Source organism: Lithobates pipiens, unplaced genomic scaffold (genome assembly GCF_037356315.1).
Source record: "Lithobates pipiens isolate NorthernLeopardFrog02 unplaced genomic scaffold, aLitPip1_a1.2 Scaffold_19, whole genome shotgun sequence".
NCBI classification, from domain to species: domain Eukaryota; kingdom Metazoa; phylum Chordata; class Amphibia; order Anura; family Ranidae; genus Lithobates; species Lithobates pipiens.
The window spans coordinates 538,614,912-538,641,000 of record NW_027507764.1 but is presented as its reverse complement, the minus strand read 5'-3'; the positions used below and the strand labels follow the sequence as shown (position 1 = coordinate 538,641,000).

The 26,089-nt window shown below is 40.8% G+C and overlaps 1 protein-coding gene across 1 annotated transcript in view; it reads left to right on the top strand.

Moving 5' to 3' along the window:
- CSMD3 (CUB and Sushi multiple domains 3) overlaps positions 1-26,089 on the top strand; it is a 1,166,690-nt gene that overhangs the window by 1,055,370 nt on the left and 85,231 nt on the right. The window contains exon 60 of the mRNA XM_077493847.1: positions 3,042-3,215. Coding sequence (XP_077349973.1) covers positions 3,042-3,215 — 174 coding nt within the window. The remainder of the gene's footprint in view (positions 1-3,041; positions 3,216-26,089) is intronic.

Genomic DNA, 26,089 nt, shown 5'->3' with positions numbered 1-26,089 from the left:
AGAGTCATGAGTCCTGTGGCCCAGACATATTGAGACACAATTTCTTTATTTAGACAGTACAGAATAAAACTGCTTATGCAAGCTATATTTTCTTATATGTATGCTTTATAGGAAACCTCTACAGTCTGTAAATACAGAGTTTAAACTAACTAACAAGTTAATCTTATATGAACTTATAAAGATGGAGTCACTCCAGTTCAGCCATATCACAACAGACTGTAGCCAATCTTTTTTTCTTTCCTGAGATAGTCTATGGACTATGGGATTTGCAGTGTGCATAGAGCAGTACACATCATTGCAACTGAGAGGGGAGCAGAAGAGGTTCTAGGGCTCATGGAGGCCATTCCAATGAACCAAACAAAACACAGTAAGAAGCAATATCATGAAAAATAGATTATAGGGTCACTAAGTAGTGATCTGTATGGATTATTTTTACAGAGTAAAGATATTGTTTAGTGCCACTTTAAATCCTACATGTGATCATATCAGCTTAGAATTTTCTATTGTTTCACCCACTTCTTCCAGCAACTTCTGTTACATTTTAGATTTTTTTAAATAAATACTCAATCCAGCAGTGAAAGAGGGAACACCTCCTAAAACAACTGTGTAGATCCAGGAGCTCAAATGTTAATATCGTATCAATACAGTCCCCAATCAATAGAGGGAACTTCAAAACTACTCAGGAGTAGAAAATGTTTGAATTAAGAATGATAATTCTATTTGACACAAAAGAGAATTGACTAAAAGTTGACCTCAGTCTTCTAAATCATTATCCAACAATTTCCAAAAAATTGGTTGTTACTAGTGCTTTAGGATGATTCAGGTGATTTAGGATGTATGTGTAACCATTTTTATGGATAGGATGGGAGATAGCTCAAAATTCTGTCAGGTTTTTTACTGCTATCCAGGGTTCCGTTAAAATCAAATTCAGTTTACTTCCTGTCATACTGAAAACATTTTATCAAACAGGAAATGGGGGAAACTCTCCGACAGCAACACAAATAAAAATTGTGACTTTAATGTCAGCAGTAAAGGAAGTGAGGGAACATCTCTCTTATTGAGCCCCATATTACAGTAAACACCTGACAAGGGTTCTAATTCTTCACACTATCCAAAACTAGAAAAAAAAATGTTGGGTGACATTCAATATACTTTAACTTTGCAGCATCTACCAAAACATTGAAGTAGCAGATCCTTTAACATACATTATATTACCAAAAGTATTGGGACACCTGCCTTTACACGCACATGGACTTTGATGACATCCCAGTCTTAGTCTGTAGGGTTCCATATTGACTTGGCCCACCCTTTGCAGCTATAACAGCTTCAACTCTTCTGAGAAGGCTGCCCACAAGGTTTAGGAGTGTGTCTATGGGAATGTTTGACCATTCTTCCAAAAGCACATTTGTGAGGCCAGGCACTGATGTGGACGAGAAGGCCTGGTTCGCAGTCTTTGCTCTAATTCATCCAAAAGGTGATCTATCATGTTGAGGTCAGGACTCTGTGCAGGCCAGTCAAGTTCCTCCACCCAAAACACGCTCATCCATGTCTTTATGGACCTTGCTTTGTGCACTGGTGGGCATTAATGTTGGAACAGGAAGGAGCCATTCCCTTAAGAGTTCCCTTCACTGGAACTAAGGGGCCAGACCCAACCACATGAAAAAAACAAAAACACACATCATAATCCCCCCTCCACCAAATGATTTGGACAAGTGCACAAAGAAAGGTCTATGAAGACATGGATGAGTGAGTTCGGGGCGGATGAACTTGACTGGGCTGCACAGTCCAGACCTCAACCTGTGCTTTGTGCTGAATTACAGCAGAGATAGCAAGCCAGGCCTTCCCATCCAACATCAGTGCCTGACCTCACAAATGCACTTCTGGAAAATTGGTCAAATATTCCCATAGATACACTCCTAAACCTTGTGGACAGCCTTCCCAGAACAAACAGTTGGAGATGTTATAGATGCAAAGTGTGGGCCAACTCAATATTGAACGCTACAGACTAAGACTGGGATGCCATTAAAGTTACTGTGTGACGTCCCAATCAGGGTTCGAGTCCTGCGGGAACATGTGCGAACGGCGTCCCTGCACTTTTTTCACAGTAGGAATGCTGTTCCCTTTGCAGGACTAGAGCCGCCCGAGCCCAGCATCGTCGCATAGTGAAGGACGGCGTCCCCCCCTCCCTCGGTCTTCTTCCTCCAGAAGCCGCAGCTATACTATACAGGACAGCGCCTGCCAATCAGCAGCGCTAGATCCACGCTGCACTACTGTCATTGGCTGCTAGAACCGCCATTGTCCTAACAACCAATGACATCACCTGTGCTCCCCGCCCTCATCAGCAAATTCCTCTTCCCGGCTTTTGCCCCCCTGCAGCATGCTTCTTCGTCAAGGACTTATCCAGGTACACGTTTTTCTACTTTGTGATGGCTCAGTCACAACTCTGATGGGCAACTCTGGGGACACTCTGATGGACGGGGCTCTCTGATGGGGATACCTGGTCTCTGATGTGGGGCACTCTGATGCTGGCACTTTACAATAAATGTTGCACTGTATTTTCTGTGAAATATACATGCATACGAGTGTATCATTTTTTTTTGGTGGGGGAGTGGATCTTGGGTTGGAGTTCCCACACTTTTTTCCCCAGGACTTGACCCCTGGTCCCAATACTTTTGGTAATATAGTCTATCTGTCTAGATAATGACATCTTCATGCCCACGTGTATGAAAGTGGACACAATAGGAAGTTGCTACATAGGTAACATTTACATTCTGTGTTTTGTTGGATGTAGATACTTGGTTTATAGCATATTAATGAGTTGAAAAATTCTGTAACCCGTAGTAAAAAAAAGTCGGAAACTGTCTCTGACTGCAGTAAATTGAAATCCATTTGTTTGCTGTGGATTACTACACTCTGCACAGCGTCCTTGTACTGCCTTGTTGAGTAAAGCTGTTAATGTGCTTTTGTATGCAGGTGATAGATCCCGTGTAGTCATTCTATTATTAGTGCTCACTGCTACATAAAATTAATTCTGTTTTCAGCTGTTACGTGCCTGAATCCACCTCAAGTTTCCAACGGAAGGCTGGAAGGAACGAACTTTGATTGGGGATTTAGCATCAGTTACGCCTGCTTTCCGGGTTATGAATTGTCCTTCCCTGCAGTGCTAACCTGTGTTGGCAACGGAACATGGAGTGGAGAGGTTCCGCAGTGCTTACGTGAGTTGTTTCCTGAGCTGTTCTTATTTTCTTTTTTCTTAAGTGGGATTCAAAAACTTCAATCCAAACCCATATATGCAGTTTTAATCACTTGTTAAGGAAAGAATGTATATTGAATATATTATTAGATGACTTCCCAGAAACATTTTCATAGCACATTTTATCACCTACAACTAAGTTTATAAATTTAGTCAAAGACATCAAAATATTTCCAAGAACACAAGTTTCCATTCACCAGAACATAAGTTGTTGTGACATGCAATGACCATCTCCCTTCACCACTGCTCACATTATAAGAGAGATACAACAGCACACTATCATAACACATCATGCATTGATAATCTAGCCCGATTGAAGTCTCTGCATTTATTACACTATTATAGTAAGGCTGCATATACACTTTAACTTATATCCTTCTTTCTAAGCATTTTTACATACATTTTACGCTACCATAGCAAAGGCTCAAATACCCAATGCTAGCAGCTTAATGGAGAGTCGGACCTTTGCTCTCAGACACAATGCAGGGGCCTGAGTCTCCAATGGTCCCACACTCCCCTCTGCACACTGCTCTAATCAACTGCGCTGCTCAGGGAGTGCAAGCACTGCTGATTGGAGCAGTGTGCTGGTCATGTCACCGAGACCCAGGATTCTGCATTCTGTGTGCGAACAGAGGTCCGACTCTCCCTCATGCTGCTAACACAGATAAAAGTGCTAGTAAACCACTTTTTTTTAACCTGCGAGGCAATGTTATAATGTGCTAATATGCATCACATTATGTGAAACTTACCTTAGATGGAATCCCTCCAGCGGCACGCTATCACTGCTTAGGGCACTCTTCCTTCTGGGTTTGCAGACTCCGGCTGTGCGAGTGGCCAGAGCCGCAATGATGTTACTCCGGAAAATGCGTGTGGAAGCCACCATTTATGGCACAGGACTCTGAAGGAATGGCACATGTATGCCGTTCCTTCAGAGTGCAATGTGCTGGTGGCATCACCAGCTGCATGTACAGTAAATATTTCCAGTGCACATTTAGAGATATACACAGTACCCATAGGCAAGCTTTACTATACATATGCCTATAGGTAAAAATCATGCATGGGAGTTTAGTCCCACTTTAATATAAGAACATCAAAACAACAGCATGATACAGTGCATTAAACATTGTGTAAAACAAAGAATAATGAAGTATACTGAAGAAATTATATTAATACAGTCCAGTGACTATAAACTAGTGAAAACGTGAATTCACCACTGTAGTGAGCTTAATAAAGCAAATGTCCATAAATGTGAAGGACCTAGGATCCACTCTTGAGGTTATACTTGAAAAGTGGAAAAAAGTGGCTAACCATTGAAAGACCACAGATAGTATATCTTTCATCAAGGAAATGCAGGATGTACTCTTACCGGACAGGGTGGACTCACATGCCAGCGGCAGTGAGTCTATCATGCTTAGATTGGCCAAAGCTGGGGAGTCCAATGCTGCCACGGGACTTGGATGCAACTGGAACTCAGTTGGAGGTTGAGCCAGACATGGATGGTGGGTGAAAAAAGTGCTCTCACCAGGACAATGAAGTGTGGTCTCCCGACTTCCAGAGTCATCTCCTACAATCTCAGTACTGCTGTACTAAGATTCCTCCACTGCATTGTCCTGGTGAGAGCACTTTTTTCACACACCATCCATGTCTGGATCGACTCCCAACTGAAGTCCCATGCAGTGTTGGGTTGGCTTTGGCCAATCTAAGCATGATAGACTCACTGCTGCTGGCATGTGATCCCCCCCCCCCGTCCAGTAAGAGTACACATTACATTTCCTTGGTGGAAGATATACTAAGTTTGGCTTTTCAACGGTCAGCCACTTTTTTCCTCTTTTCAAGTATCACTTCAAGATTTATGGACATTTGCTTTATTAAGCTCACTACAGTGGTGAATTCACATTTTCACTAGTTTATAGTTACTGGACTGTATTAATATAATTTCTTCAGTATATATCATTATACATCATTCTTTGTTTTACATAATTTTTAATGCACCGTATCATGTTGTTTTTTTGATGGTTTCATAGTACTACACTTTGTTTTTATATATTTCTTTGACTTTGTTTGTTTTAGTGTTAGCAGCTTTGCACATGATTGGTTTAGCGCAGTAATTTCCCAACTTTTTCCACTTTAATATAACCTTTGCTGCAGCATTTAGAAAAAATAAATAAAAAATAGAAGAACAGTGTTTTTTACTGTAGATGCAGCCCAACTGACTAATAAATATAGAGACTTGAAAGGACTTCTTTGATGGCAACATACACTTTCATTTTAAAGCAACAGTAGTGTAATAGCAATACAAACAATAGTTCTTTATAGTTATTTGTGACAATCTAATATAAGCTCACCTAAAAAAAAAATCCATTTGTGTTGTGAGTGCTGCCTTTCTACTGACCTCCCGGATTCCTTGCATGCTTTATAGCTTCTCTTTTGCTGTTTACTTTCAATTGCTAAGGACTACATGTGCCATGGTACATTGCTCCCTGCAAGCACTGATTGCTTTACTGACTCCGCCTCCTGAAATGCTCAGCACATCTGTCCCTCATAAGGCAGGCTCTGTGAAATCTGAGACACAGCAGTGCCTACTCACAGGACATAGTGAATATGTATATGCATGTCACAGGATTCAAGGAAGTAAATTTGTGGGGATCTTGACAAAGTTCAAAATCATACTGATTAATAAGAGTAGGCTATAAATAATTGAAATACAATGGAAATGATTACATGATGTATGCTGAATGAATAAGAATATATCATATATGGTACATATAGTTTATGTTTTTTCTCCTTTTTTCATGTTACCATTTTTGTTTCCTAGCCTCCATTTTCGTAGCCTAACCTCCACTCTACTGTTACAGCTAGTATGACTGGGAAGTCTAATACACAGCATAGTTAGACCTAGTGCTCTTAGTAATGAGCACTGGTCTGACATTGCTCTTTTCTTTCCTTAAAATATACATTTGTGTGGGGACAGTGTTGATCGGGGCAAACAAATGTGTTATAGAGAACAGAGCTCATCAGTAATATTGTAGGAAAGGAGACTAAGAATTAATGTAAATAATTTAACTAGCAAGTGCACTTAAGCAGGCCATACATGGATCTAAATTCAACTGGTTCAGTAGAGACCCATGGAATTTCAATCCGTTTATGAGCACCCTGGCTTACAGAAGTCAATCTACCAATCAACTCATGTACAACCAGCCTGTCAGGTTTTTCCTGATCAATCCATGTAGCTGGCTATAACCAGCAGCACTGATCATTGTAGTCTGACGGCGGGGAAGGCTCCTCGCTGTCAGATCATAATGGCACAGCAGAAGGATTTCCCCATCCACGACGAATGTGTGGATGGGGGAATCAGATCTTTTTTTGTTTTTCTTTTTTTGTTCAATCCACTGGTTGAAAAAAAAGAATGAATGTATGGGCTGGCTTAGCAAACAATCCAGTGTCTCTAGTGAAACAAGATGATGAATAGTATCCATGGGAGTTGAAGGAGATAATGACTGCACTTCAACAACTGACCTCTTCTAAATCCAGTTCTGGTATTTGGTTAATCCAATGGTTCAGCTGTTATAGAAAATATGGATCTTGTGATGGGTTCCTGGGACACTGCTAGTGGTACCCAAAGGCAAAAAAGACCACAGCGCTCTGAAACGGGTCGATGGCTAATAGCCATTCTAGCTCCAGTGCATGTGCATGCACTGGAACAATTTCTGGACATTCTGTTGACTCACTGATCATGAGCTGGTCACAAGATCCACTTTTTCTACAATACCTGAACCACTAAGTATGCCTAATATCAAAAGTGGATCTGCCAGGATGAATTTGGAAGAAGCCACTTGCTGTAGTTCCATCATTATAGTGTAAGTACATGAATTTGACTTGGTATCATAATTTTTAATCCTCTGCACAGCAGGTCTCAGACTGGGATAGGAGGAAGCCGCACAAGGAGCCAATCAGTTTTGCTGAAGTGCCCTATTAGAAACATGCTAATAGGAAAGAAGATTGAAAGAGAGATGAGCTGATCAGTCTGCCACTTCTCCTTTCACTGTCCAATCATAGACGTGGGGAGGGGGAAGACCTACAGTACTGCATTACTCAAAAAAGCCAGTTCTCCAGACTAGCTGTGCTGAGTGGTAGGACTGTATGAATTTCAGGGGAAAAGGGACTAGAAAGCTCCCTTATACTGTATGTATTACATCTGTGTGTTTAGCTGTTTGTTTGGAATTTGACTTTAAATAAAAGTTTATTGAACCAACATACCAAGCACTAAAAATTGCTGAACACTGATAACAGATGCTGGTTGGAGTGATTTTAAACCTTTCTAGAAAACCAGTCTTTGTAGATTGTGTTTGGGAACTGTTATCTATACAATATCTAAGAGCATGATGTGATTCCAATTTACAGTGTACAAGATGTCAGGGGCGGCACGTCCATTAACGGCGCAGGGTCGCCGGCTCCCCTCCATGCGTCCGGCCCCCATGCAGGACGCTGAATGCATGGATTCCAATGGGGGGGTATGGTTTTTTAAAGCACGTGATTAGAGCCAGAGGCTCTAATAGGCTTCAAAATAGTGTGGGCAGAGCACTGCGAAATGAGCCCACCCAGGTATGTTACAATAGCGATATTCGCTATTGAAACACTGATAATCCTCCCGACCAATGAGAAAGCGATTGGCTGAAAGAACAGGTGAATGGATTGGACACCTAGAAGGAGGAGGGAGAAGAGACACGGCAGAACCTTCTGTGATGCAGAGGAGGAGAAAACCCAATTGAAGCTGCCAGGCCAGCCACCGCCCGTCGCCCCCATCCACAACCTAGATGGAGTAAGTGCGAGACTAGATGTCTGTCTGACACCGCCCACGGGGGGTTGGGTATTGCGGGTGACCTGACCGACTTACTGACTGTGGGGAACGGGGGGGTGGGGTTGTGCCACCTGCCGTCCAATCGATCCAAGGGGGTAGTTGTTTGCCACCCCCCAAAAAAAACACCAGCTGCCACTGTGTTACATGTATGATCCTGTCACTGGTGGCATTGGTTTTCTGGCAATGGAGATTTTGCAAGGAAGGGGTTTATTTATTAAAGGCAAATAGACTGTATTTTGAAAAATGCAGTTGCACTCTGCAAGAACAGTTGCTCCAGATCTTAGTAAATGAGCAGAAGCTTTGCTGACTTCCATTATTCAACCAAAAGGGCTGTTTTTCTTTTTCTTGCATGTGATTGGGTATTCTTTGGAAAGTGAATCTTTACCTCAATTACTAAGCTCTGGAGCAACTTGTAGAGTGCAACTGCACTTTGAAAAGTGCACAGCTTATTTGCCTTTAGTAAATAAACCCCAAAGCCTCTTTCTTCTAGGCAGCAAAGAAGTGGCGTTGTTACAAAGGTGCATGGTTCTCTGCTTTCTCCAGCAATCCTGTCTCTTATGAGTTTGATAAGTTGTAATCAGTGACATAGACTGAACACTTAGAAATTAATATCAGACCCCCCAAAAAAAACATATGGGTTGCACGATTTCCCTATGTCATCAGTGCTACATAACCAAACCAGAAGCATCGCTCTGTATTCCATTAGCCAAATATGGCTGCCAAATTTGACATATATAATTAAAACCACACATAGACACATAACACAAGGGCTGCCCTTATACATTTTTTCCTGTGCTGACATTTGACAGCTGTCAGGGGCTGTCTGCTGACCTCCATTCCCCACTACATGAAAAGAGGTTACTGGGGGCACTCAGAATGTCAGCTGGATGCACTTTTGGTCCTCTGATACGTAAAGCTGTGCTGATATGTGATGTGCCCCACAGTGTCCTCCGTTCATCACAGAGGTGTCACTGACAGCTGTCAAAGGAGCCGGAGCACGGCTATAAAATTCTCAGTATTGTAAGGGCACTCCAGTGTACAATGATAGGATTATTCACAGTATGCTGCATATTTAAGCTTGTCTTGTATAGACAACATCATGAAAATTTGTACTTATATATATATATATATATATGGATATAAATATATAGATATCTATTTATCTATAGATAAACGAATATATATATATATATAGATATATATAGATATATATATATATATATATATATATATATATATATATATATATATATTCCATTCAGGTCCGCCTGTCAGTTTTTTAGGCGGACCTGAACGCCTGTCAGTCTTTTAGGCGGACCTGAATGGACACTCCATAGAGATCTATGGAGCGTTGGATGTCAGCGGTGACATGTCCGCTGACATCCGACCCGCTCCGATCCGAAAAAGTTTGACAGAGGAAAACCCTATTGTTCCATCTGTCATCAGATCGGATTGGGTGACGACGGACTCTGCGGTTCATCATCATCCAATCCCCCATAGGGGAGAGCTGTGCTCTGACAGGTCGGTACCCTGCACAGTGTGCAGAGACAGACCTGTCATCTGCCTGCTCAACGGCGATCAACGGAGCGATCCCCCACTGAGCAGAGCGGGCTCCGTACACGGATACGTCCATGTGAAGGAGCCCGAAGAAAGGTAAGGTAAAAAACAGTCCTAAATCACAGAAAAAAAAGGAATCACTAAGTGCTGATAGTGAACATATAAATAGCATGACTGAATGAATACTAGACGTAATATAAAAGTCCTGGAATCAGTCCAATATAGATAATATCAAAAGTGATAAATACTTTCAACGTACAAAAATAAAATAAAGCAAAATATAACAAGTGTCTCTTCTTTCAGTGCAGTGATACCTCTGTGCTGATTGGCCTCTCACCTTACTGCTGTAAGGTAACAGCATATGTGAATGATCTTGATGAAGTTCCAATGGCTTCAAATTGACCATCCTATGATTAGCCCGGCTGGTGGCTCTCTCAAGTGAAGAGTTCCGGCTACCTCTATGGGTCTTCCTCTTTTATATATGTGTAACTCCCTGGATATTGGCTCTTTTAGGATAATCTTGTGGTCTGGGAGACCTACCCCAACCTACCCGTATGATATATAGAAGAAAAGGATTCCCAAATAGTAAAACGCTTGTTTTTTTTCCACATTGACACAAGAAACATACAGCATACAATTCACGAGCGGCGAGCTCGTATTCCCACATCGCTTCAAGTGTGCCTGTCAATCAATTCCGATGCATATTGTCACGTCCACGTGACTTCATCAGGGGTACCCTGATGAAGTCACATGGACATGACAATACTTATGTACTGACCAGGACAGTGTTGTATATGTTATTCACCTTTAGGATTGTTAATTAATCACTCTTTCACAGAAATGTTTACCTTTAACAGAGCAGCACCACACATTGCAACTTATTTTAGGTTCCAATATCTATGGATTTAGCTTATCTCTATGTCTGTAGCAGTTCTTTACTTACCTATAGTGATAGGGCTTAAGCACTACTTTATATGTTTCCAGTGGCTAAAGATAGCTCCTGGTCTGTAGCAATGATCTAGAGCCTGCCGGAATGGCTCCCGATCATGTGACCATTGTGACAGCCATTCACAATGGTCATGTAATCGAATAGTCCTTTCGACTACACCCCCTCGAGCTTAAAGACCTTGTTACAGCCAATCACAATGGTCATATAGTCAGACAGTCCTCCCCTTGAGCTTAAAGTGGTTCTAAAGGCAGCATTTTTTTTTTATCATAATGCATTCTATGCATTTAGATAAAACACCTTCTGTGTGCAGCAGCCCCTCTTAGCTCCCCCTTCTACTTAACTGAGCCCCATCTAAATCCAGCGATGTTGTACGAGAGCCTCGGTTGGCTGGGACTTTCTCTCCCTATTGGCTAAGACAGCAGCAGGGTGCCATTGGCTTCCGCTGCTGTCAATTAAAGTCAGTGAGCCAATGAATAAAGAGTGGGGATGGGGGTGGGGCTGAGCCCCAGTTCCATGTCTGAATGGGCAAAAAGATCCAGAAAGTCGACAAAACAAACAGAGATTTCACCGCTCCAAGTCAAAACCACTGACAGGCTGCTAGCTCTCCAAATGGATGGGGTTCCAGGTGCAGGCTGATTGCATAAGCCAAATGTGTAGAAACAGAACGAAACTCTGGATAGCCGCACTCCAGATTGTGTAAAAATTAGATGCCTTTATTTCTTCAAAATGCAAGTGCAAAACTCCATTAGCTATGAGTAAGCGCTGTTTGTAGCATGAAACGTGTTAGCAATTTTATTCAAAAATCCTTTTTTGTTCCCTTTTTGCTGTGACGTTTTGTTCAATGGAGTTTTGCACTTGCATTTTGAAGAAATAAAGGCATCTAATTTTTACACAATCCGGAGTGCGGCTATCCAGAGTTTTGTTCTGTTTCTACACATTTGGTCCATGTTTGAATGGACATACAGAGCAGCAGTTTTGCTCAAGTGCCCCCATAGCAAGCTGTTTGCTGTGGGGGCACTCAGCGGTATGGTGAAGGACTTCCGGAAAGGGACCTGAGAAGAGGAGGATCTGGGCTACTCTGTGCAAAAACACTGCGCAGAGAAGATACGTATAACAGGTTTGTTATTTTTAAATTTAAAAAATGACTTTAGTCTCACTTTAAAGACCTTGGTTAAGGAATGCCCAGGCTGATCAGGAAGAGGCTGATCGATAATCCACCAACTTCAGGCATCCTTACTCTTTTAATCAATGGCCAGCTTGAACATGTATTGCAATATGTGCAGAGTATCTTAGTTTTTAAACAAAAGTTTTCTAAGAATAAGTAAGAGTGTATGGTAGTGTGCACAGGGTTAACATGTGGTTACACCTATTTAACATCTCATGGGTTATATATATGTAAGCTATTTAGAACTTGAGCACAGATCTATCTACCGCATAGTGCATGTCAGTAATTAAAAGGGCAAGGATGAAATTGCTAGATTATTCTTTAAAAGCTTGTGCACACAGAAGATTTGTCCCACACAGCCTACAAACTGCGCATTTATTGGGTGCAAAGGAGGTACAGGCACACCCAGGGCCGGGACAAGGGGTGGGTGGGAGGAACGGCTGCCCTGGGCACTGTGGTATCATGTGAGGTGGGGGTACACCATAAGGAGATTGGGGGTAGGGGATTTGTATTGAGTGAGGGAAAATTGGGGTGGGGGGTGCTAGGAAAGGTGATTTGGGAGGATTTGTGTTGGGAAGGGGAAGGAAAAGGATTTTGTCTAGGAGAGGGGATTTGAGGGGTTTGTGCTAGAAGAGGTGGTATGGTAAAGGGTGGAGGGGACTGGTGCTAGGAGGGGAAAACTTTTTTTGGGGGGGGGGGGGGTTGTGCTAGTAGCGATGAATGGGGTGTATTTGTGCTATGATGGGAAATGTGGGGGAAAGAGGAGGATTTGTGCTAGACGGGGAGGATTTAGAGTGGGTGGAGAGGATGTATACTCAGAGGTAGGGCTATCTTTAATATTGTTTGGTCCCTTGAGCCCAACCGACTTCACTCATCAACTATTTGCAGGCAGCATGGACTCAAGGGACATCTGCTTTGGGTATCACAACAATGACTGGGCCCAGGGCAGCTGCCCCTTTTGCCCTGCATTAAAGGTGGCCCTGCTCGAAGGGGAAATGTGAGGGCTAAAGGAATTGTGCAAGGAGGAGGGTTTTTTTTGGAGGGGGGTTGTGCCCGGGGAGATTTGAAGAGAGAGAGGATTTGAGCTGGGAGGGGAAAAGATGTGTGCTAGGAGGAGGCATTTCAGCAGGGGAGCAGATTTGTCCTGGGAAGAGGGGGAATTTATGCTTAGGGTGTAAGCATGCTGACACGTATTGTTCATATATCTTGGGGGGGGGGGGGGCACAGTTTTGACATGTTCACCCTAGGCTCTAGATGACCTTGTGCTAGGTGCACCATTCAGCTCACAATCAGCAGACTGTCAGAATCAATCACAAGCTGAAACTTAGTGGTTGTACAAAGATGGATGTTATGCCAAGCAGTAGGGCTGTATGCATTCAAGGATGAATGCCCAGGATGTGAAATCCCTGGGTTCAGGGCATAGTTCCCTAAACATATGCAACCCTAAATGAATTGATTTTGATAGGCTGTTAGATACAAGTTGTATGCTACCCCTGTGCCTTCCTTGCATTCAGAAAACCCTGCATTTTTATGCTGTACACCCCTAAGTGAAAATGTCCAAATTGGGCCCATTTAGCTATTTTCCCTCGCTGGTGTCATGTGGCTCATTAGTGTTACAAGGTCTCAGGTGTAAATGGGCAGCAGTTGTGTTAAATTTGGTGTTATCGCTCTCACTCTCTCATACTGGTCACTGGAAGTTCAACATGGGACCTCATGGCAAAGAACTCTCTGAGTATCTGAAAAAAAGAATTGTTGCTCTACATAAAGATGCCATAGGCTATAAAAAGATTGCTAAGACCCTGAAAATGAGCTGCAGCACAGTGACCAAGATCATACAGCAATTTAACAGGACAGGTTCCCCTCAGAATAGGCCTTGCTATGGTCGACCAAAGATGTTGATATCATGCACTTAGCATCATATCCAGAGGTTGTCTTTGGGAAATAGACATATTAGTGCTGCCAGCATTGCTGCAGAGGTTGAAGGGGTGGGGGGTCAGCCTGTCAGTGCTCAGACCATACGGCACACACTGTACCAAATTGGTCTGCATGGTTATTGTCCAAGAAGGAAGCCTCTTCTAAAGATGATGCACAAGGAAGCCTGCAAACAGTTTGCTGAAGACAAGCAGACTAAGGACATGGATTACTGGAACCATGTCCTGTGGTCTGATAAGAACAAGATAAACTTATTTGTTCAGATGGTGTCTGAACAAGTGTGTGGGACGGCAACCAGTTGAGGAGTACAAAGACAAGTGTGTCTGGCCTACAGTCAAGCATGGTGGAGGGAGTGTCACGGTCTGGGGCTGCCATCACTGGGAAGCTGCAGTTTGTTGAGGGAACCAAGAATGCCAACATGTACTGTGACATACCGAAGCAGAGCATGATCCCCTCTCTTAGAAGACTGGGCCGCAGGGCCGTATTCCAACACAATAACGACCCCAAACACACCTCCAAGGCAATCACTGCCTTCCTAAAGAAGCTGAGGGTAAAAGTGATAGACTGGCCAAGCATATCTCCAGACCTAAACCCTATTGAGCATCTGTGGAGCATCCTCAAACAGAAGGTGGAGGAGTGCAAGGTCTCTAACATCCACCAGCTCCGTGATGTCATCATGGAGAAGTGGAAGAGGACTGCAGTGGCAACCTGGGAAGCTCTGGTGAACTCCATGTCCTAAAGGGTTAAGGCAGTGCTGGAAAATAATAGTGGCAACACAAAATATTGACACTTTAGGCCCAATTTGGACATTTTCACTCAAAGGGATGTACTCCCTTTTGTTTCCAGAGGTTTAGACATTAATGGCTGTGTGTTGAGTTATTTTGAGGGGACAGCAAATTTACACTGTTATACAAGCCATACACTCACTAATTTACATTGTAGCAAAGTGTAATTTCTTCAGTGTTGCCACATGAAAAAATATAATAAAATATTTACAAAAATGTGGTTGGTGTACTCAATTTGTGAGATACTGTATATAAAATGATATACAGTATATACAAACACATATGCCCAATTTATAATTGCACTATATGTACAGACCATGAATAGTCTATTTTTCCTTTTAGTATATACTTTGCTGTAGAAATAATAAACATTGTATCAGTGAGATAGTAGAATTATAAATGAGCCACTAAACACATCTATAAATAAAATAGCCCCATGAACTATTTAAAAATAACTATTGTGTACTATTCAGTCTTTGTTAGCTGTGATGTATTTCATGGCCACTGCCTTCACACCCAACACTTGTTAATTTATTGGACTAACCCTTTGGCTTCTGTTTGAAAATAAAAGTATTATATGGAAACAAAAGCCGTTTGTTCTTTCAAGATAGAAAAAAATGGTAATGTTGAGGTGTAGCGTGTTATGCTTTGTTGCTAGGGTATGTTTTTTTTTCAGGCACTCCATGAAGTTTTCCATAGAAAGCAGCAGTAGTAGAATGCAATGTATTGTCTATTTAGTCGCCTATTATTACATCCTAGAAAATGTGCTTACAGTCATACCAAACCCCTAATAGTATTCTTCTAAAAAAGAAAGTATATATATATATATATATATATATATATATATATATATATATATATATACACACACACACACACATACATATATATATATATATATATATTTAAGAGGAGTTCAAATTGAAAGCAAATCTCCAGGGAGGTAAAAAAAAAAAAAAAATAATTGCAATAATTTATATATTTAGAAAAAAATATATTTTTAATGCAGCTGCTTTGATTTCAGCCTTCTATAATCCTCTGTACAAATGCACCATGGAGAGGGACCAGCAGCAAATCATGCTGTGCTGCACCACGTAAGTGCTTGCAAAAGATACTGACAGGAGGAAAGAGCAGGGGGATGATTTAAGCAGTGTGCTGCTTCTCCTGCATTGTCCAATCAGGGAGCTGTCAGAGTATGCAGGTCCTGCTGTAGTGATATAGATGAAGTAGATGTGGCTAAACTCCAATGATGAGGAGTAGACGGTGGGTGGTGTTGACAACACTGCCTGCAGACCCCCAGATGGACCTGTATTTTCCCGATACTTTACAGAATAATGGGAACCCCTAAACCTAGAACAGATACAGATACTCAGTAGGGAGTTAGTGCTTGGCTTTACTCATCCTATCATCTAAGCCTCACCATAAGGCTGCCTTCACACCTGAGGTTAGCGGAAACCCTTGCAGTGACCTATGTTTCTGCCCACGTTCCTGCGTCATGCTTTCAGGGCCAATATTTCTTAATGGCACCACAAATGCAAGTAGCAGTCGTGCATTTTGTGAAGTTTTTTCCATGCAAGAAAACTTGCAAAAATGCATGTGGAAAACGCACATGGCTCAGTGCCAAAAAATGCTAGTTTTTTTGGCTTTTTTTGGCCCATTTGCCACGTGACAGGCAGTCGCATGAAAAACATGCCAAAAACACGCAATGCGTTGTGATGTTCAGGTGTGAAAGCAAATGTAAAGAAGTAAAGTGTGGCCTATGTGATTAATAAAAGTCAGAAATAGGGGTGGGGCCAAGTACATATTAAGGCACAATGGCGTTAAGGGTTTCCCTGGAATTAAAAAAAAATTAAAAATAAGAAAAACGAAAGAGATTTGTAGCCAATTCTGGGTATTTACACTAGCTTACTGATTCCAGTTAATGTTCTCACACTTAAGTGCTTGCACATTACATATAAACCACGAGTTTGAAGAAGAATTGCAAATATGTATATTTTACACAAAGTTGGCCATGCACTATACAATTTTCTTGTCCAACTTTCATTTAGATTTACCAAAACCATATAATATGAGGTCAAACCTAAACTCTTTCAATTTGTAGGCAATCAGGCAGGCCCTTGCTCTACATAGTTGAAGGTAAATCTAAAGGAAATTGAATAAGAAAATTGTATAGTGTATGGCCAGCCAAACATTGGACTAATGTAACCATGCATATTTAATACCTGGCTGATGCCCCTGGAAGCTGGAAAGCACTGAAGTAGATACCACTACTCTAGTAATCTCCACTTGCTTCTGGGTCCTTTGCTGAGCAGTAGACATGTGCGGTTCATTTTGTATGAATCGAAAATTTGTACGAATGTCCGAAAATTCTTACAAACAGAAACATCCAAAATACAAATTTCTATGCTTCTGAATTGAATATGAAATACGAAATTTTGTTGACGAATTACAGATCTAAATTCCATTACAACGGAAACGTGACTGGTGTTTTGTTGACCAATCAGAGATTTTCTTCTGCTGCTGAGTGAGAGTTGGGAAAATTACCTTTTTTAATATTTAAGTGGGAGACTGGTACTGGTAGTCGATAGGAGATTCAGAATCGGACAAAATAAGAATGTTCGTTAATATTGTTTAATTATTGTCATAATAATTAGGAATATTCGCTATGATGAAGTTAAAAACCCAGGAAGTCAGCACAGCACAGGGATGGTGGGAGCCCCTCATAATGAGCACAGCACAGGGATGGTGGGAGCCACTCATAATGAGCACAGCACAGGGATGGTGGGAGCCCCTCATAATGAGCACAGCACAGGGATGGTGGGAGCCCCTCATAATGAGCACAGCACAGGGATGGTGGGAGCCCCTCATAATGAGCACAGCACAGGGATGGTGGGAGCCCCTCATAATGAGTACAGAAGGGGTACAACCCCAGGAGGAAGTCAGCACAGCACAAGGATGGTGGGAGCCACTCATAATGAGCACAGCACAGGGATGGTGGGAGCCCCTCATAATGAGCACAGCACAGGGATGGTGGGAGCCCCTCATAATGAGTACAGAAGGGGTACAACCCCAGGAGGAAGTCAGCACAGCACAAGGATGGTGGGAGCCCCTCATAATGAGCATAATGAGTCGATGACTGCGATATTGAGAAAGGTATTTTTTGATTTTTAAATTCATCATAACGAACACTCGTAATTGTTACGAAAAGTTAACGAACCTATATTACTACAGTATTTTGTACGAATCCAAATAGAATTTCGGACACGAATTACGAAATATTAATTAACAGCTAATACTAAACGGAACAGAAACTAAACAAAACAAATGTATTAATGGTGCACATGTCTACTGAGCAGGTGCTCTGCTGCTTTTTGAACATAGGAGGTTGGCTGCTCAGCATGGGCACCAGTCAGACAATGTTTTTCATTTTCTGAATGAATGCAAATTGTTCTCTGAATGGACTAGGTGGAAAGGTAGGGCAGTGATGCCACACTCTCCACCTTGTCCAATCAGCGAATGCTTTGCATTCATTTAGAAAATGCAAAGCATTCTATGAGTGGAGTTCATGCCAACCTGCCGAAGCAAATGGAGATCACTGGAGTATTGTCTACTTCAGTGCTTTCCACTTTCCAGGGCCATCAGCCAGGTATTGGCCCAAGCTGGACTGATGTAACTATGTATAAAATATTTTGAGAAGCTCCAGTTTCCCCCCCCCCCCCAAAAAAAAAAAAAATTCAAGTCAGCAGCTACAAATACTGTAGCTGCTGATTTATAATATAAGGACAATTACCTGGCCAGGGAACCAGTGATGTCCTCACTCAAGCCAATTCTTCAATTGGCTTAGGGTTCAGGAGCCGCCATCTCAAGTAAGAGAAACAGGCAGTGAAGCTTTGCAGCTTCTCAGCCAGGTAACCATTGCGCATGTGCAAGCTGCGCTTTGCCTTGTGAATGGCCCATAGTCTTCTGGGACCTGTGATATTTCCTAGAACATTGCAGGGGAAGGAGGGGTCCTGTCAGCTCGTCAAGGCTCATCTGACAGGAAGTGGGAGTGGGTACCTGTCAAACTCCCTCCACCCCAAAAAGTGCCAAATGTGGCGGTGGAGGGGGGAGGATGAAAAAATAAGCAGAGCTTCCCCTTTTGGGTGATGTTCTGCTTCAACTTATTTAAATTTGTTTACAGCAGCCCCAAAGTGAAATTTTGATTTGAGATAACAAGCAGAAACAATTTTTAGATTATGTACAATTTTTACATCATTATTTGGATAATCAGTTGTCTATCATTTCTGCCATTTTTCCAGAAGAATATTTTGTGCTTATCACTGTGGCTTTTTTTTTTTTCAGTGGACCATTACTATTTCTGATACAGACAGAAAATAAAAGTGCAATTTGTATCTACAAGAAAATATAAAAATCAATAGGAATGAAATTGTCATTTGCTGCTTTGTATCCAGTAGCAATAATTTGCACAGTGTGTTTTTCAGCTGTAAAATTCAAATTGTAAAATATAATAAAAATACAATATCTGCTGCTCGAGAGCCCAGTTCAATAATATTCCTTATCTGTGAATAGAAGTGAATGGGTCACCATTAATATTGTTACAGATACATTTCGCCTTGTCCTCTTAATGCTTACTCTTCCTCCCATATAGGGGAAAATGGCATTGTTAAAGAAGTACAAACAAGACTGCTATAAGGTTCATTACACCCAAAATCAATAACTACATCAAGTCAGGATTAGGAAGGGATTAGTACAGTACTATAGTCTATAGGGCAGGGATGTGCAGTCAGGGGAGGCAGGTGAGGCAGAGCCATGAACATTAACAAAAAAAAATTGAGCTTCAAGGGTCATAGCTCGGTGACCTGAAACCTCAAATTTGGAGGGGGTATGTAGCGTAAGTCCTACCCCACCACTGGTAAAAATTTGGGGCTCCTATGATCTATGGTTCCTGGACATACGGGGCTCCTTGAACAGCCTGTCAGAAGCTACATACAGAGCAGCCAGTTTAAATACAAGCTGACACACTCTGTTTGCAGCAGACAGAGAGGATGAGCTTGCAGTGCCTCGCCTCACTTCTTGTCAGAAGCATTGAGCTCAATGGACAGCTTGGAGTCTTGGACCAATGGTAAAGTACCATTAGCCCCAGCTGTCCAATAAAAATGCTGCAGTGGAGGCACGCCTCTCACTGCAGTGTCATAGAAGGGGCATGTGTCTAAGCCCTTGTACACACGGTCGGACATTCCGATGGAAAATGTCCGATCGGACCATGTTGTCGGATAATCTGACCATGTGTGGGTTCCATCGGAGTGTTTCCGTCGGATTATCCGACCGACAAAGTTTTAGAGCTGGGCTATAAAACTTTCGACAACATGATCAGATCGGACTTTGTCCGATCGTTTGTAGATAATTCCGATCGGACAAAGTGCCACGCATGCTCAGATCAAATTCCTAGACCAAAGCTATCGGCTATTAGCCTGAACGTAGTCCCGTTGTAACAAAATAACGTCATCACGTTCTGAACGATCGGATTTTCCGACAACTTTGTCCGACTGTGTGTATGCAACACCAGTTTCGGACATAATCCGTCAGACAAAATCCGGCGGATTTGGTTGTCGGAATGTCCGACCATGTGTACAAGGGCTAAAAGACAAATGCTCCCTTCCAGCCCAGCCCTCTTAACTACAAGGAAAAAACATTGGTTTATGTGTAAAAGATTTACCCACAATACCATGTTTTTCTCAGACAGTTAAGAGAGAGAATGAGAATCTGCTGCTGTTGAAAAGGTACTGTTATAATCTGTTATAATCAAGCTAAATCTATATATTGTTATGCTATTTAAGATAATAATTTATTATTTATCCATTTACTGTGAAATTACTGGTTGGAAGTTATAACTTAAAATTTCAGTGATTTGTCCATTGAGCCACCTGCTTGAGTACAGTTTTTGAAAATATAGTAAATTACCCTAAAACAATATATAATAATTATTTGTATATTACTTATGGTAATCAACCCCTTACCACCCAGGCCAATTCTGACACTTCTCTCCTACATGTAATAATCATCTTTTTTTTTGCTATAAAACTACTCAGAACTGCCAAATATTATATATATGTATATGTATATATATATATATATATATATATATGTATATATATATGTATATATATATATATATATATATATATATATATATATATATATATATATATATATATATATATATATATATATATATTGTTTTTGAATACACCCTAGGGAATAAAATGGTGGTTGTTGCAACTTTTGTTACTATGTTACACGGTATTTGCGCAGCAATTTTTCAAATGCATTTAAAAAAAAAAAAACTTTCATGAATATAAAAAAAAACACTAAAAATAACAAATTTTTTTGTGTATAGTGTAAAAGATTATGTTACACTAAGTAAATAGATACCTAACATGTCACGCTTTAAAATTGCGTACACTCGTGGAATGGCACCAAACTTCAGTACTTAAAAATCTTCATAGCCAACGCTTTAATATTTTTTAATATATATCACCAGCCACTGACCTCACCGCACATCCCTGCTATAGGGGTTTAGGTACGACATGTATGCTGACAAGAACATTTCTTGCTTCCCACAGCAATCAATTAGAATCCTTGTTTAATGTAAATGCAGTACTGAAAACATTATAAGATGGTTAGTTGGTTGGTATGGGGAACACACTTTTTATACATAAGATGCTAAGAAGGTAGAAGAGGTTTGCAACTTACCTTTTGGATTTGATACCATTTATCCCTTTTCTAATAAAAATGAGATAGTCCTATGTTATTACGAAAACAGAGCACTATGTTAAAGAGGACCCCCCATTTTGAAAATGTCCGTGATACTATGCACCTGCGAAATAAAGTGCATGAGCTCATAAACTTTATCACGTGCATACAACACTATAGGGGTTAAACACTTCCCCAAGGCTTTCCAAGATTTTGGGGAGAAGTGTTTTTTTCTCTTGTAAAATTAATGTAATTTCAAATGACGCATGCATGAAATGAGGAGCATGCTGTCATGAACTTCATCTTGAACATGCACAGTATGACAAAACTGAGATCTTGTGAAATCTTGCAGTTAAGGTACAGGATTTCTCTGAAGGCAATGGTGAGGTTGTCTTCCCAATGTGTATCTGTGCAGCTACATCACCATTGCCTTCAGGGAAAGTAAAAAGGAAAAAAGTTAAGTAAATAAACATTAAATATTCCTTTAAATAGTGTGCCTGGGGGTGTCCTTAGTATGCCTGTAAAGTAGTGCATCTTTCCCATGTTTAGAACAGTACCACAGCAAAATGAGATTTCTAAAGGAAAAATCAAATCTAATTTAAAACTGCTCGCAGCTGTAATTAATTGTCGGATTTCGGCAATATAGATAAAGATCATTGAAAAAAATGGCATGGGGACCCAGGTCCTGCCCCAAGGGACATGTATCAATGCAAAAAAAAGTTTTAAAAACTGCTGCAGTGATTTTAATAATGCTTAAAGTGAAACAATAAAAATGAAATATTCCTTTAAATATCGTGTCTCGGGCATGTCCTTAGTACGCCTGTAAAGTAGCAAATTTTTCCCATGTTTAGAACAGTACCACAGCAAAATGACATTACTAAAGGAAAAAAAAGTAATTTAAAACTGATCATGGCTGTAATGAATTGTCGCATCCCAGCAATATAGATCAAAATCATGAAAAAAATAAAAAACGGCATGGGTTCTCCCCCATCCATCCAACTCTAGTCAAGAGCAAAGTGACACATTTTTCCAGTTTTCGTTACTCAAGAGAAAGTACTCTTCAAGGATTCCCCATTCTCATTAATAATTAATGGTTCCACTAAAAATGGATACCATAGCACACCTTTCATAAAACCTGGTCACCATAATTGGTGAACTAGCTACTGTATTTTTGGATTTTGGATATAGTTTGGACCCCATGCCAAGCCACCCCAGCCAGTAAATAGCAGACCACGTCAGTTATTCGTTTTTCACCCTGTGCCATAGTTGATCCTGCCATTAGATACATAATTTTTCCACCTTTTAATTTTTATTTTATTTTTACAGAAAACTGTTTTTTGAATTGTTTAAAAATGTTTCAACTTTCTTTAATAGGCCGAGCTGTTCAGTGACAAACCATTTAACGGATAATTAAACCCGAGGACAAAAATGCAATATATTGCAGCTTACCATCCCCAAATGTTCTGGCTGTTTTAGTTTTTTTTTTTTTCTTTTAAGCAAAACAGAGAATACCTGTTGATTTTGCCAGAAATGCTGTCTTTGTCGCTTCCTGTGAACTTCTTTCCTAGCTATCTTGTAAAGCTATCTGTAAACTACCAACTGTCCTGCCACCACCTGTAATGCAGATGAAGAGAGGAGGACATGTTTGTAGTCCGTATTAGGAAAGGGGTGACAACCATTGGATTCTCTATAGGTCAGTGGAGGAGTAATGTACAGTAACCACCCAGGGACAGGAAATGTATTATTTGCAGGATTACCAGATGAAAATAATACAGAAACTTGAAAAAAGAAAATGAATAAAGCCACCACACCAAGGACTAGTCAGCTGCAACATATTACAATTTTTGGTTTTGGGTTTAGATATACTTTATCCCTGCCGGAAGTGCTTACAATATTCTTTTTTTTTTTTTTTTTATAAAAGTCAAAACTCTTCTCAATAATAATTAAAAATCACTTTGCTGTAATTCTTTAACCACCTCATCTTCGGAAGGCTTCATGACCAGGCCATTTTTTTCTATATGGCACTGCGTTACTTTAATTGAGAATTGCGCAGTCATGCAAATCTGTACCCAAATACAATCAACGTCCTTTTTTTCCCACAGACAGAGCTTTCTTTTGGTGGTATTTGATCACCTCTGCGGTTTTTATTTTTTGCGCTATAAACAAAAAAATACCAACAATTTTGAAAAAAAATAAACAATATTTTTTACTTTCTGCTATAAAACCCACCCAATAAAAAATTGTATACAATCACATTTCTTCATCAGTTTAGGCCAATATGTATTCTGCAAAAAATGTTTGGTAAAAAAAATCCCAATAAGTGTATATTGATTGGTTTGTGCAAAAGTTATAGCATCTACAAACTATGGGGTATATTTATGTAATTGTAATTTGTTTATTTATTTTGTAATAGTAATGGCAGCAATCACTGACTTATAGGGGGACTGTGATATTGCGGCAGACAAATCAGACACCAAGTGACACTTTTTAAGGACCAGTGACACCAATTCACTGATCAGTGCTAAAAAATATGCACTGTCACTGTACTAATGACACTGGCTGGGAAGATGTTAACGTCAGGGGCAATCAAAGGTTAAATGTGTCCCTAAGGAGTGCTTCCTAACTGTGTGGGGGGATGCTTGTACTGTGAGAAGACAGAGATCTGTGTTCCATCTTCCCTTGTCACAGAATGGTGATCTGCCTTGTTCACAGAGGCAGACCACCGTTCTGTCTCTCTCAGGAATGATTGCTGGCTCACCAGACCCACTGATTGGCTTCTGCTAGATGAATGAATTACTTGTATAGCGCTACCTATGCGAACTGAAATGCCTCAGGGCGCTTTCTTGCCACCGGTATCCATCTGCAGCTTTTATGCGGTCCTTTAACCGGTAGGGTCCTGACACACTTACAACATTGACATACACATATTATGGCCAATTTTTTTTTGGACAGGGTCTAATTAACCTACCAGCATGTCTTTGGAGTGAGGGAGGAAACCGGAGTACCCAGAAGAAACCCACGCAGGCACAGGGAGAACATGCAAACTCCAGGCAGATAGTGTTGTGGTTGGGATTTGAACCAGCAACCCTATTGCTGCTAGGTGAAAGTGCTAACCACTACACCACTGTGCTGCTGTGTCCAATCATAGCGGGGGCTGGTCGCTGGTGATGCACGGGAGCTGGTCTCTGGTGGAACACATGCTTGAGGCAAACCTGGAAGAGGCGATCACATACAGGTATGTGATTTCACCTGTAGGAGCCTCTGCCCCACAGTATATGTACGTGGGGTGGTCGACAAGTGGTTAAACATATTAGCTAGAGTTGAACTTCTATTGATTTGTCTCTTACTTAACCACTTAAGGAAAGCCTTATAGCAGTTTTACTACTACAGGGCAGAACCTCTGCGCAGGATCACATGTATATAGGTGATTCGACTACTCCGGGTAGGGGGCACACATGCATGCCACCGACAGCTCACCTCCGCTGTGGTTACACGGTGAATACCGCAGACTCGATGTCCACTGGCACCAACCAATCATAAGACAGAGATACAGAATAGCAATCTGCCTATGTAAACAAGGCAGATTGACATTCTGACAGGAGGGAAAGGATGGAATTTGTGTCACTACAAAGCAGAGAAAAAAATACGATCTGGTCCCCTGGTAAAAGCACCCCCCCACCCCCCACACACACACAGTACAGTAAAACTCTGCTTAGGCACACAGTTAACCTTTGATCGGCTCTGTATCATTGTACCAGTGCCAGTAGCATCAGTACAGTGACAGTGCCTATTTTTAGCACTGATCACTGTATTAGTGTCACTGGTCCCCCAAAATGTGTCACTTAGTGTCTGATTTGTCGTGTCAACTGCAATATCGCAGTTCCGCTGATCACTGCCATTACTAGTAAAAAATAAATAAATACAAATATCCCATAGTTTGTAGTTGCTATAAATTCTGTGCAAACCAATCAATATACGCATATTGTGATTTTTTATTAATTTTTACCAAAAATATGTAGCAGAATACATGGCCTAAATTTATGAAAAAAAATAGTTTTTTTTATTTTTTTATTGAATAGGTCTTGTAGCAGAAAGTACATTTTTTTTATTTTTTTCAAAATTTTCTTTTTTTGTTTATAGAGCAAAAAAACAAAACAAAATGCAGATTTAATCAAATATCACCAAAAGAAAGCTCTATTTGTGGGAAAAAGAGAACATATATTTTATTTGGGACAACGCCGCACAACCGTGCAATTGTCAGTTAAAGTAACACAGTGTCTTTTAGCAAAAAAATGTCCTGATCATGAAGGGGGGGGTAAATCTTCCGGGGGTCAGGTGGTTGAATCTATTTAAAACGACATGTTTATCTAAGGCTACTCTGCCTAGGGAGACAACACTACTGTGCAATTTCACTTCAGAACAAAGAAAGGTGTCATTCTATTACAGAAAGTGGAAAAATGAGGTAATAAAGCTATGTTACTAGGGGACTCCGAAAAACATAAAATGTTGTGTAAATGGTACTGTCAGACTGCATCATATACAGAATGTGATTTTTTTTATTATGCCTATAGTAACAATTTAATTATTTTTTTGAAAAAAACATTATTTTTTCCTTCATAGAGGGCATAGATTGGGTCAAAGGAACAATAGATAAATTATAATAATGATCTTTTACCATCATTAACAGCAAGCAATACAGCAATACATTGCTTCTGCAGTGATATACTGCTACTGAGGGAGGCAGGGTAGAGGTGGATCATCTCAACCCTAGAAAAAAATGGCTCATAGATTCACAATAGGTGCTAATGAAATATGTGTTTTCATAGGAAGATGAGAA